At 38.5% G+C, this 13,611-nt stretch overlaps 2 protein-coding genes across 2 annotated transcripts in view; both read left to right on the plus strand.

Annotated features, from left to right (window-relative positions):
• The window catches only part of LOC149225766 (chorismate synthase 2, chloroplastic-like), a 117,274-nt gene that overhangs the window by 63,617 nt on the left and 40,046 nt on the right, over positions 1 to 13,611 (plus strand). The window contains exons 5-6 of the mRNA XM_089377306.1: positions 12,186 to 12,269; positions 12,384 to 12,476. Of these exons, the coding sequence (XP_089233432.1) occupies positions 12,186 to 12,269; positions 12,384 to 12,476 (177 nt within the window). The remainder of the gene's footprint in view (positions 1 to 12,185; positions 12,270 to 12,383; positions 12,477 to 13,611) is intronic.
• On the plus strand, positions 9,303 to 10,188 carry LOC149225768 (uncharacterized). Its single transcript, XM_089375146.1, has 2 exons — positions 9,303 to 9,468; positions 9,584 to 10,188. Exons 1-2 carry the CDS (start codon positions 9,341 to 9,343, stop codon positions 10,044 to 10,046), a joined length of 591 nt encoding a protein of 196 aa, XP_089231272.1. The 5' UTR covers positions 9,303 to 9,340; the 3' UTR covers positions 10,047 to 10,188.

Consider the following 13,611-nt stretch of genomic DNA (forward strand, 5'->3'; position numbering starts at 1 on the left):
AGAGTCAAAATTTTATAGAGTCAAAATAACATAAGAACATCAACATATCAAAAGATAAACGAGCATAATTTTGCTCAAGCCTCAAGGTAATGCCTTGCTAGTCTCTGCATTCAGTGGCTGCATGAATAAATCAGGATCAACCATATCATCATCTGAATCTGAATCACTAGCATTCTCAAACATGCCAAGTGGCACACCAACCAACCCCATCTGTCTCTCATCAAGTCTCTCCTCCATGTCTACCTGTGCATCATCCTTTGGATCAACATCTCATCGTGTTGCTGGTCGCTTCAAATACTCAAGTGTCTTCCAATGCTCAAGACGTAGGGCACTGTGCACAACAACTAACTTCTTCGCTCTTTTAGAGTTAAGCTTGTTCCTCTTGATGGAATGGATGAAACTATATGTGGACCAATTCCTCTCTGCTGCAGAGGAACTAGCCATCTGAGACAACAAACGCATAGCTAGATCTTTGAGCTCTGGAGCACCATCCCCATGCATCCTCCACCAACCAATCGGGTCATCTTGGGCTAGATCTATGCGATCTGCCTGAGCACCGCGTGTGTTGAAGGGGTCGCTAAGAGATGCAAACTGAACAAACTGTCTTCGAAATCTTTCCCCCTCCTCCTCATTGTACATTTTTGCAATTGCATCTAGGAAGCCATTCTTTACCTCAGGATCATCAATAGGAGGCACCCTCCCAGGTCTCTCAACATACCATTTTGGGTTTAATGCATATGCTGCCATGTGCAAAGGTATGTTCATGTGATCCCACCTATGCTGAATGATGGGTCGAATTTGGGATGTATAGAACTCTAATGAGGGCTCCCTCTGCTGAATGGCTACCTTCACACGACCCAACATGCTATCAAAGGTATCATAGATTTCTCCAAGACTAGGAGCATCTGAATCAGTGTAATGAGTGACCTCCACAATATGGCCCAAGAATGACACCAAATAAGAACAATTTGCCCACCAATCATTGTCCAACACTTGAAGCCTCACCTTCTTCCCTGTGTCTGTCTTTGGTTCTGACCACCTTCCCCACTCTGAACTCACAACCAAGGATTGTAGAGGTGCTTGTACCTCTAGCATCCTCTCCAATAAGAGAAAATAGCTAGCATATCTAGTATCAGTGGGCTTGAGGAATTCCTTCCTCGTGTGAGCCCTGTACATAGCCAAGGAGGTGTGGTGGTTGCAGATAAACATCTGCACATCTCTTGCAACCGTCACCAAGTCTGATATCCACTAAATCTTGCCAATGTCCTTCAGTGCATTATTGAGTGCATGCACACAACAAGGAGTCCAAAAAATATGTTGATACCTGTTTTGAATCAATAACCCAACTAATCTACAAACTGCTGCGGCATCTCTCACAACCTGCACCACACTATCAGGCCCAACATCCTCTATAGCTTCTCGAAGAAGCTCAAATTGGAAAGATGCATCCTTGCGCTTTCCAGAACAGTCAACAACTTTAAGAAAGAATGGACCTTCTAAAGATGTCACTATGATGTTGATTAGTGGGCTTTTTCGGATGTCAATCCATCTATCCATAACAATAGAGCAACCAAACTTCAACCATGTTTGTCTCATTCTCTGTTTTTGCACATTAATTTTGGACACTTGTCTATCTAAAATTGTTGTTCGTAGCTTATGTTCTCTGGGTGGTACATATGAAGGCCCTATTATTGCAATTGCTTGGACCATTTCCTTGTAATAAGGAGAACAAACTACATGGAAGGGTTCCATTGGCAAAAAAAAATTTGCCAATTGCATCATCTGTGTCATCTCGATCTAGAACGTTGTACATCCCAGACACTGTACCACCCATTGCACAAGAACGAGATGCACCAGTAGAAACCTTTGTCTTTTTTGATGAAGCACTGGATGGAGGAATATTTGTGGATGGATCAACATGTCTGCTAGAAAACAATCATTTTCCAGTGGCTGCCCTTTCTAGCCTCCAAAGTTGCTCTCTTTGAGCTGAATTCAGGTTCTTTGAGGGACACATATTGACTCCTTTACCTGTAATAGCCAAAATGTGTTGCTTCACCCTGGTATAGCTGCCAACAAAGTGATGCCCACAAATATTGCAGACCCAATCATGTGAGCCACCACCAACTTTTGGATTCTTTTTCGGCAGTCTGGTTGCATAGATTAGAAGTGGTTTTAGAGGATTAAATGTCCCCTTTGCAAATTTTTCCAGCTCTCTTGGTGGGCCTCCAGAATCTACACCATGCCTATTCTGGTTTCTTGCCCCCCTGTGACTGCTTTCAATTTCTTCTTGTGCATCTTGTGGCTCACTACCACTGTAGCTGCTGTCACTGTTCCCACTGTTCCCAGAAGAAGTCTGACTCTGACTTTTAGTTGTAAGTTGAATGACAAATGTAGGTTGCACCCTGTAGTGAAAGTAAAGAAATTTAAAAACATTACATAGGCTGACTAATACTAACAGCACACACATTGAACACTGAATTTTTTATTTTTTATTTTTTTATATATATTTTTTTATTTTTTATTTTTCTATAATTTACAAGAAAAAATTAAAATTAATACACAGTCAACAGTAAAAATTTTAAAAAATTTAAAATTTACAAAAAAGAAATGAAAAAAACAGTCAAGTTTAAAAGAAAAAGCAGCCTACAGGCACAGAGTAAACACAGAACTGAGAATTTTTTTAAAAAGTTACAATTTATAAAAAAATGGAAAAAAACAGCAGTGGGAAAAAAAACAGGGTATTTACAACTTGACTGTCGATGGGGGCTGCAAACTAGACTGTCAAAGTCACAGTTCTGGTTCGAACTTCACAGTTCAAGAATGAAGGGGGCTGCCACAAGTTGCGGTAGTGTTGGAGTCTGGAAAGGTCAGGCAGCATGGTGCAGCAGCGACTGTGCTTCAGGTGTTGGATGGAGACTGTCCGAGTGATGGCGTCCACGTCCAGGTCAACTGTCCAAAAGATTATTAAATATAAGGGAGCAAAAAAGGTTATCTAATGACTCAGATGGTGGATGACCGGTTGCCAATAATGGCTTAATTTGTAGCCATCCTCTTGATTAAAGTTTTCTGCTTGTTTCTCTATTTCAAGGGCCTTTCTAATGATTTTGTTACACTTGATGTAATGACTGCTTACTAGAAGCTAATCTATAAACATGATTTTGATTTATCCTTATTCTTGTGCTATGTTTGTTGGTACTAATGTGTCTGTAGATGTTTTATTGCTTTGTAATATTTAGTACATTCTTGTGCTTTTGCCGTTTTAGGAATCTTATCCACGTCCCCATTTCAAGTGGCATGGTCATTGAGCTTTTGTCTCAAGAAATTCCGCTGGAGTTTAAGCTTTTATTTAGTTATATGGTTTGTTGTGTTATCCTACGATGTATACAAAATTCATATGGCTAGCTCAATTATGGGTGATATATGTAAACCTATATAAACTACTTTGTAAGCTACATTTGTCTTGTCTGTTGCTTATTTCTCTCGTTTTTAGTACACAATGTAATATTTAGTACATTCTTGTACTTTTACCGTTTTAGGAATCTTATCCACGTCCCCATTTCAAGTGGCATGGTCATTGAGATTTTGTTTCAAGAAATTCTGCTGGAGTTTAAGCTTTTGTTTAGTTATATGGTTTGTTGTGTTATCCTACGATGTATACAAAATTCAAATGGCTAGCTCAATTATGGGTGATATATTAAACGTATATAAACTACTTTGTAAGCTACATTTGAATTTTGTCTTGTCTGTTGCTTATTTCTCTCATTTTTAGTACACAATTGAAGCATTGTTACACTAAATTTAGTAATTTATATTACAAGCTATGAAAAGGGTCAATTAGGTCAATCATACCAATTTTGGGAGTAAAATGGGAAATGCCCTTATTAAGATCTAGTAAAATATGTATAATGCAACAAGAAATGTTGAAGTTCATCTTAGACAATTTTTATTAGAGAGGATGTGGTTCATTTAGATCACTTGCATTCCCCCCACAGCCTCACAGCTCTAAGATGGCCTTTTATGCTGAGCAGTTCTTGCATATTGTTGATGGTCTCAGTGTTTCCCTAGATTACCTACCACAACACTAGTCGCTTGGTTATGGGATTCCCTTGGCTAGTTGAGAGTATGCTCCCACCATTAACGAGTTGAGACAGATCACCTTATTTGCCAGGAGGACAGGATTTGTCAACTTCGCTTCCTTTATGATGTGGAAATGGAGGAGCACTTTATATTTGGGTGCCCTATCTATTATAAGCTTTTTGGGAAATTTCATTACTTGTTTAAATTTATACAGATTCTAGATTCTGTCACTGCCTTCTTTCACCACCCACACTGGATATGCTTGGCCATGTATATTATAGTGGTGCTGACTTTTTAGACGAAAATCCTTATAGGGACCTTCGAGGGTTCACTAGAGGGCATCAAGTGCCCAGCATATACTGGTGTTAAAAGCATAATCAATAGTAGATCAGTGAGACAGTTTATGCCAGTCACTAGTTTGTCTCATCCCACTGTTCCTTGCACCTGCATAAAGGGACTGGTTTCTGTTGCCTTCTATATTTGCATTTTATTTTTATCCAATTTCCCAAGCCCATGTACTATAATACAAATCTAGGGCAAACTAGGGACTTCATTCAATGTCACCACAGTGAAAGCCCCTCTCTGTTTAGGTTGGTGCTTTTCCAAGTAAGTGGGATAGTCTAATAGGATCACCAATCAGTCATTACAATGCTGTTACAAAAATGAGATTGGTGAAACAAGAACTTTGTGTGTTTTTAAAAGATAAAATGGTGGATCCTGGAAAGACTAGTGCCTTGTCTTAGGGTTGTGGAGTCTAGGCAACTAGTGGAGCTCTAAAACATGTGAATCAGGACATTATAAACTCCCTACCAGCAGATATTATCAACCATAACAGATCTGGCGTATTAATGGTAGCTATGTGAAACATACAAAGAAGTGCAGTGACGCATCCAGCAACTTATTACAGCCATATCTGTTAAATATGAAATATGAGTAAAGAAGCAACTATGTTTTTTTTGCATGAACTACTCCTTAGTACATTGTAAAACATATTTGACAAGAAAGAGTGGAAGAGGGCTGCTAAAAACACCTTTCACACCCTATTTTGGATAGTAATAGATATGACAGCGATGAAATTCAATCGTGAGCTTACAGCTATGCCAGTTCTGTGAGAATGAATGAAGAAGATGGCAGTTCCAAAAGATGTAACATTCAAATAACAATAGCCGACTATACCTGGACTTCTACTCCTTTGAGAATCACCCTTTGTAAATGAAATGAGCTCTCTATTTATAGTTGTATCTTTAAACCCTATAATGATTAGTTTAGATATATGGAATAATAAATAATAGTTCTCCTTTGCCTCCAACCTTTTCATTAAAATATTATGAAAGACCTAGAAGATCCTTCTTCATCTTTTCCTCCACAAGAAAACCTCACACCCTGCATAAAAAATATAAAAATGGCCTTGGAGTGTTACCAAGGAGAGTGTTCCTCTTCTTCTGGTTCTATTGTCATGACTTCGGTTTGAAAAGGTCCACCTAGGCACATGTCCTGTTCATATGACAAATATTCCCTCAGTATACGCCTTTAATGTGTAATGTTCTTCTAGGCGAGTGCAATCTTGCTTGTGAGGTGTGCCGAAGGGTCCATATTAACGATTATAATGATGAAATATGCCTCCAAATATGCAGAACATGACTCAAATAATGTGTTCCTACCCTGAAGTCCTCCCCAAAAGTGAAATATGCCTCAAAACAGGTAGAAGCTCCTCCAACTATGTAGAAATACCCTGAATTTGAATCTCACTCTTATCAATGCTAGCTTTCCTCATCTATGTGTGCTTAGTTTTTACCTTGGGGTTCATGCATTCCACAAGACGTTCCTGGACTTCATTTATCCCTGAAAGGGTAATGCAAGTTTCTCTGGCCCATGATCATGTTAAGAGTTTCCTCTAGGCCATTGCTTATCATTTGCTATTGTGATTGATATTCAACTGTGTATAAGAGTTCACTTCTTAAATATTAATGCACTTAACTGACCTTGGGAGTCCTCCTAAGGTAGTCAATGACTGCTTTGGAGCCTGCAAAATGAACCGTGTCTCTTCATACAATAACACTTCCCTTCATCGTTCTCAGCACAGATCTCACAGATAAATGTAGACTAGTCTGTTTCTCTCTTCCTTGTAGTGTTCGTAAATGTCTTTGAATAAATCAGCCTCATTCTACAGGTTTGATAAGCTTGCTATAGGCTTGCTTTCTAGTTTGGGTTTGTGACTGAAATGCATTTTAACTTAGATATGGAATGTTGATAGAGACAAAACATTGGTATAACTATTACCTATATTAGATATGAAGAATTGTGTTTTCAGGTTTCTTTATGGTGAAACTATGACAAATTCCATATTTGCACTTTTTTAATTATGTGTAAACAATAATGCTTCTATTAAGGTAAGCTATTTGAACTACACACACATTATTAATTTTAATTATAGATATTATAGTACAGCTTGAGTGGGCCTAATGGTTAAGAACATGTGTTTCTTCGTAAGAGGTCACAAGTTCAAATCCAAAGGGGTGTAGAGTATGCACACCTCCGTAGACTTTAGCAGTCAAATCACTGCGCAGAGGCAGGTTCCTTGTCTCACAAACAAAGGGGTCCCATACACCAATTTGGTGTCCGGTTTGGCCGTGACCTTAAAGTTATATTATTATTATTATTATTTAATAATTATCTTGACTAGTAGTCTCCTTGTGGGATGACCGAGTGGTTAGCATAATAGGATGTTATCCCCTCCACCTAGTTTCGAGTTCCATGCAGGGGACATCTTTGGCCTGTTATTATCAGTGTTGTGAAAAGTGCGCTTTTTTCCTAATGCCGATTTAATCGCGCGTTTTATACCAAAAAAGCGGCTATATTTTTTTTGCCGATTTTTTCCGAAAAAAGTGCGCTTTTTTTGGAAAAAAGCTCAGGGTGTCGGGGCAGCGGGTTTTATAATGAGATTTTGGATTTTTTTTTGGTCATTTGGACAGTGGGCGCGCGCAGAAGGAGGAGGAAGTCTTGGAGAGAGCAGCTGGAGGGTTTGTGACCAAATCTAAGTGCTTATAGGACAAATTCAAGAGGAGACCACCAATTTCTCCATAGAAACGGTATGTGGATTAATTTTTTTTTGTTTTCCTTGTTTAAAAACATTGTTTTTCATTATTTTTGGTTGGGAAACTTCATATGGGCACCATTTTCCTTTTGTTTTCATTTTTTTTAAAGAATTTTTTGTATTTTTTCATTGATTTGGGATGGGTAACTTGGTATGACTATGGAAACCAATTTTTTTTTCTTCATTTTTTTTAAACATTGTTTATGTTTTTTCATTGTTTTTGGCATTTGCCATTTGGTTGGGTAACTTGGGTTTGGAACTTTGGATTCTGGAAATTTGTAACTTGTAATTTTGTAAATGCTAAATTGTAATCCTAAATTCCTATTTCCTAATCCTTATTTTCCCATAGGTTTGCAAATTCAAAATTCAAAAACAAACATGCCAAGGAAATTGGATCCTTTCTGGGAATATGGTGAACCTAAAGCTCCGAATGATAGACAAAACTTGAATTGCAAGTTGTGTGGAAAGGAGATACGCGGGGGGGTGTACAGGTTGAAGTTTCACCTTGCACAAATCCCTGGACATGATGTGGGGCCCTGTATAAATACAAATCCTGAACTTATCCAAAGAGCCATGAGAGCATTGGGAGAATTAGAGCACACTAGAGAGGCCAAAGAAGAACTCAAAAGGCAACTAAAAAGGTCAACTGAAGGAAGTGGGCCAAGTGGCACTGGTTCTACTGCAGCATCAGTCAATCTGGTAGCTGCATCATCATTTTTTGTTCCTCGAACCACACCTGGTTCACAACCATCTATCGGTTCAATGCTAAAAAGAACTGAAAAAGAACAAGCTGACAGGTTGATGGCAAAATTTCTCCTCTAGAGTGATATTCCTTTCAGCATTGTAAGGAATAATCCATTTTTCCAACCTACTGTTGATGCTATTGCCAGTGTTGGCCTGGGGTACAAAATCCCTTCTTATCATGATTTCAGAGGCCGGATTCTTCAAGATGAAAAGCGTGACTGCACCCAAAGATTGGAGGATTTTAGGGCATCATGGGCACAAACAGGATGCACTATTATGTCAGATGGTTGGACTGACCAAAAGGGGAGAACCCTTATAAACTTCTTGGTTAGTTGTCCCAAGGGGACTATGTTTATCAAATCTGTTGATGCATCTCATCAAATCAAAGATGCAAGAACTTTATGTGATTTGCTGGATGTGTTTATTTTGGAGGTGGGTGAACAACATGTTGTCCAAGTCATAACGGACAATGCTGCAAATTATGTTGCTGCTGGTAGAATGCTTATGGACAGGCATCCTACTTTATTTTGGACACCTTGTGCTGCCCATTGTATTGATTTGATGTTAGAGGACATAGGGAAAATTCCCTTTGTCAAAGATATTGTTGACTCATCAAAAAGCATCACAAAATTTATATATAATCATACATCTGTGCTTAGCTTGATGAGAAGATTCACCAACAACAAAGAGTTGGTGCGCCCCGCCATTACACGGTTTGCCACGAGTTTCATATCTCTTCAATCCCTCTTGAATTCTATGTGAGATGTGAAGAGAATGTTTCTTTTAGAGGAGTGGCGTGCTTTGTCAATGAGCCGCAAACTAGAAGGAGAGGCCGTATGCGGACTAGTTTCATACGAGGAAGACTTTTGGGCGGGAGTGCAGGAGGTGTGCACCGTTACTGAACCTTTGGTAAAGGTTCTTCGGTTGGTTGATGGTGAGAAGCCCGCAATGGGCTATTTGTATGAAGCCATGGACAGGGCCAAAGAAGCCATTCGGGCCTACTATGATGATAAGGGAGATGATGGGTTTAAGAAACAACTCCTTTTATGGGAGTGATTGATGAGCGATGGAACAACACACTCTATCGTCCCATTCATGCTGCTGGGCTTTTCCTGAACCCTGCATTTTCTTATGCATGTGGGTTTGATTTTGATGCTGAGATCATGGATGGATTCGTATCCTGTGTCCAGAAGATGGTGCGATCTCCAGAACAACGTATAGATATCTCTAAACAAATTGAGACATATAAGATGGCAGGTGGCACATTTGGCTTTGAGATGGCTATCACTGATAGGACGATTAAAATGCTAGGTATTTTTTAGTTTGTAACTTTGTTTCAAATTTCATTGTCTCTTCAAGTTCCATTTTTTTCTTATGTTTATTTAAAATTTTATTTGTAATTTTGTTGTAGATGCATGGTGGAAAATGTATGGTGGCAGAGTACCCCTTTTGCAAAAGCTTGCCGTACGCATCCTCAGCCAAACATGCAGCTCCTCAGGATGTGAGCGCAACTGGAGTGTATTTGAAAAAATACACAACAAGAAGCGCAACAGGTTAACACTTAAACATTTAAAATATTGCAAATTTCCAAATAAATTTTTGAATTCATTAAATAATATTTTTTGTATAATATTAATTATTAATTATTATTTCATGATCTTTGTACAGGTTGGAGTCCCAGCGACTTAATGACATGGTCTACGTCTACTACAATCTTCGATTGTGGGTGAGGCAACTTGAGAGGACACCTGATGTGGATGCCATCTCATTGGATGGGATTGACACCACTGCTGCATGGAGGGTTGAGGCCGAGAGGCCTCTCATGGATTCTACTGATGATTGGTTAGTGCAGGATGTAGTGGAGGGGGAGGAGGAGGAGGAGCAGGAGGAGGAGCAGGTGGAGGAGGAGGAGGAGGAGGAGGAGGTGACACCGCCTACCCGGGCTACCACTGCCACCAGTAGAGGACGTGGTCTCCGTCTACCTCTTGTAGCTCCTACTTCTAGTTCTTCAGCTTCTAGAGCACATCAGACTCCACTGCCATTTCCACCAGCACAGGCACCAACATCTACATCTAGAGGGAAAGGGAAAGCTGTGACATTTTCTCGCAAGAGGGGCAGAGGAAATCAATAGGATTAGACTTTCATTTTATTGTATATGACATTATGACATGATGAGATACATTATCATATTTTTTGTTGATATTTTGAGGCTGAGTTGGGACTCAGGAGTCAGGACTTACTATTCAGGACATGATTCAATGTTATGTGTGATTTTAGCGCTAGAAATGATATTAAACATCTTATATATTAGTTTTTTTATCATATTTATGTGTCAATGTATTTATTTTATGTTGTAGATGGTTTAGATATTAAAAAAATTGAAAAAAAATGAAAAAAAATGAAAAAAAATGAATATTTTTGTACCAAACGCTTTTTTCCCGATTTTTCCGATTTTTTCCGATTTGTTCCCCACGCCGATTTAATCCCGCTCACGCTTTTCACAACATTGGTTATTATAAGGCTCAAGGAGTAGGCTCCCCCACTCTCATAGAGTCTCAACTCTTGCTAAGTCATAAATTCCTGGTATATCTGGCTTATGGGCTGTTGGATATACTCTTGGTGTTATAGTGGCAGTTGCTAGGTTTGATCTTGGGCCTCGCCCAGATTATTCCAACGAGTTACCGATTCACCATGGTAAAAAAAAATGAAAACAATATCTTGACTAATCACAATATATAGTGCTTGTATTCTCATTTTTGGCTATGCTTTATGTCTTATCATTTATGATTGTAGGTGATATGATTAGTTGAAATTCACTAGGGAAATTATGGTCTATGGTCAAGCTAGGATCAAGTCAAGAGGTTATATCACCTCTTGATCTGGTTACTAAATATATATATATATATATATATACATATATACATATATGTTTCATTTGCAGTCAGATCAAGGGGTCAGATATATATTTCGTTAGTAACCAGGTCAAAGGGTTTGTAACTTTTTATCTTTAGATCATGGAGCAAATCTTTTCCAAGTCTTGAGGTAGTTTGAGATGGTGGGATGCCAACTAATTTTTCTCTTTACATGATATTAAGGATTCCTTGTGATTCTATAGGCAGCATTGGATGTTATAAATGCTAGCCTGTTCTTTTTTTATTTCATGTTTGTCGTTAACTCAGGGATGGAGGGTTGGCAGCACATGGAGACAAGATTCTGGCATGATTGGGGGGAGGGTAAATTGTTATGATTCTCTGTTAAATACACAAGGTAAATGTGCACGTGTATGTAGAGGTAATTAATTAGTCAAGTGTTGAAATAAAATGTTAAGATCTAAAGAAAACTGTTTTTTCTCCTAAAACTGGATTACCCACCTGTAGGTTGCTGAGGATGTCTGGCTGCACCTGAGCACCACTCAGCTATCTATTAAGCGAACCGGGTATGATGGAGACATCCTTTACCAATTACGGCCTTTATGGACATATCCCTGCCTAACCTAGATTTAGTTCTTTTAGGGAGGAGTATCTATAGAACTAAATCTAAATCTTCAAGGCTATCCCTAAAAGTACTAAATTTAAGTCTCTAAGGATTTGCGAGCCTTGCATTTTTACTGTGCTTGAGTTTTGAGGGTGAAATCTAGTAGAGGTGTAACTCCTTCAAGGCATTGGCAGTAGTGCAATGTTACTATTTAGCATTAAAGGTTTAGCTGTTGACACATTTAAGCCCTGTGGCTTGGTACCCAATTTCAATAGTGTATGCTATAATTGCTATCCATGTATGTGGTCCTGGTAAGTCTAACCATAGGTCATTATGTATGTGACAAGTAATTGGCTAAATCATAAGAGCGTGAAATCTAGTAGAGGTGTAACTCCTTCAAGGCATTGGCAGTAGTGCAATGTTACTATTTAGCATTAAAGGTTTAACTGTTGACACATTTAAGCCCTGTGGCTTGGTACCCAATTTCAATAGTGTATGCTATAATTGCTATCCATGTATATGTGGTCCTGGTAAGTCTAACCATATGTCATTATGTATGTGATAAGTAATTGGATAAATCATAAAAGTTCTCGGGGACAGTTCACTCTATGATGATTACGTCTACTAAAATCATGAGTGCCTGGTTACAGAGTTTATACTCTGAATAGAGAACAGGATTGTGTCATACATTTCGGCATTGTGTTTTACAAAGTAATTGAGATAGTTGTTTACAGCACGCGAGCTTTTGAAATTCCGAATCCACTCTTTCTTGATTGCATTTTACTGAATTTGACAGGATTACAGTGAAATGTCATTAGCCTATCGGCCATCTCATGCGGATGCCACATATGACTTCAAATATGGTGTTCGTTCAGTTCAGGTATGCTTAAGCATGCCTATTTGCTGAGTAGTATGCCTCTCTTTAAATGCTTCTTGCTTTTGAAGATACAACTTAGTGATTTATGTGTTATAACTGCATTTCTATAAAATGCAGGGAGGTGGCAGATCTTCAGCACGGGAAACAATTGGAAGAGTAGCAGCTGGGGCTGTGGCAAAGAAGATACTTGAGCTAAAAGCTGGGACTGAGGTACGGTCATACTACTATCAGTATTGCAATTTGCAGAAATGTGTTGAGGCTTCTCGTATACTTTTTTCCTCTCTAGATGAACTAGACATTTTTAAATTCTGGGAACATTATTTCACTACTACCATAATATATATTGTTGATCTTAAAATTTACAGAAAATAATATAGTGTCACGTGTGGAATACCTCATTTAATTGCAGAAATTTCCGATTATTGAAAGCAGTGCCGTGAATGCTATGTCAAACTGTTTTCTCTGTTGGTATTTATGTGAAAATGGCTACAGATAATCATTAAAGGATTCATGATAGGCACATGGTAAACAATATCATGTATGCGTACTTATATTGCTAGGATGTAGGAATTTCCATTTTGTAGTTGTTCATAGGATCCGAGCAGAATAATTGTTTCAAGAATTTGAAATTATGCCAAAGGATCTGAACTCATGAATTTTACCATGCCCAATTTTAGGCATGTGGCTTGGGCATTACTAAATATTAAGTTGGCTTTCATTGACACTTTAATTATAGAATTTAAAAATTAAGACATCTAAGTGCTCTAAACCCATCAACATGTAGCCATCCTCTAGTTAACCAACAAAATGAAGCAATGGAATACTAGTGGAAGACATGAAAACTAATGAAAATGGATGTTATCAAAATGTCCAATCTGATAGTATGTTTTAAAATTTCCTTGAACCCACCATCCTGGCAATTTACCACCTAGCAGATTACAAATCTACTGAATAAAAGTACTACTGGGATGTTAAATTATCCTAAAGCCAACTATCTAAGCAAACATATCAGACCTAGTTACTTGCTGGAATTATTAACTCTTGCATGTAGTGGAAAACGAGAAAAGAAATCACACACAATGCACAGTTATTTCTACTCTTCTAGATCAGTTCATTATTTGAAATTATTCTCAGAACTTACGAGAGTTCCCTTACAGGGAAAATGGTTCTGAGAAATTAATCAAACGAATGGCAAACCTGAACATTTCAGTCTGCATAGAAATTGAGGCAGCCTGCTCTCCAAGCTGTACAAATGTACGGAATCATAGGGATGGCTGTATGGCCTGCTTTGCTGGGATGTATGGCTGCTCTTTTCCTTGCTGCTGGCTGGCTGCCTTTTCCTTGC

This window comes from Pinus tabuliformis, chromosome J (assembly GCF_031772625.1).
Source record: "Pinus tabuliformis cultivar Carrire ecotype Pingquan chromosome J, CPIR1, whole genome shotgun sequence".
Taxonomy (NCBI): domain Eukaryota; kingdom Viridiplantae; phylum Streptophyta; class Pinopsida; order Pinales; family Pinaceae; genus Pinus; species Pinus tabuliformis.

What these genes read in the sequence shown, in the direction of transcription:
- LOC149225768 (XM_089375146.1), top strand. Translation starts at nt 9,341, where the DNA reads ATGTATGGTGGCAGAGTACCCCTTTTGCAAAAGCTTGCCGTACGCATC. An exon ending in CACAACAAGAAGCGCAACAG is followed by an intron (nt 9,469 to 9,583) that starts GTTAACACTTAA and finishes ATCTTTGTACAG; the next exon opens with GTTGGAGTCCCAGCGACTTA.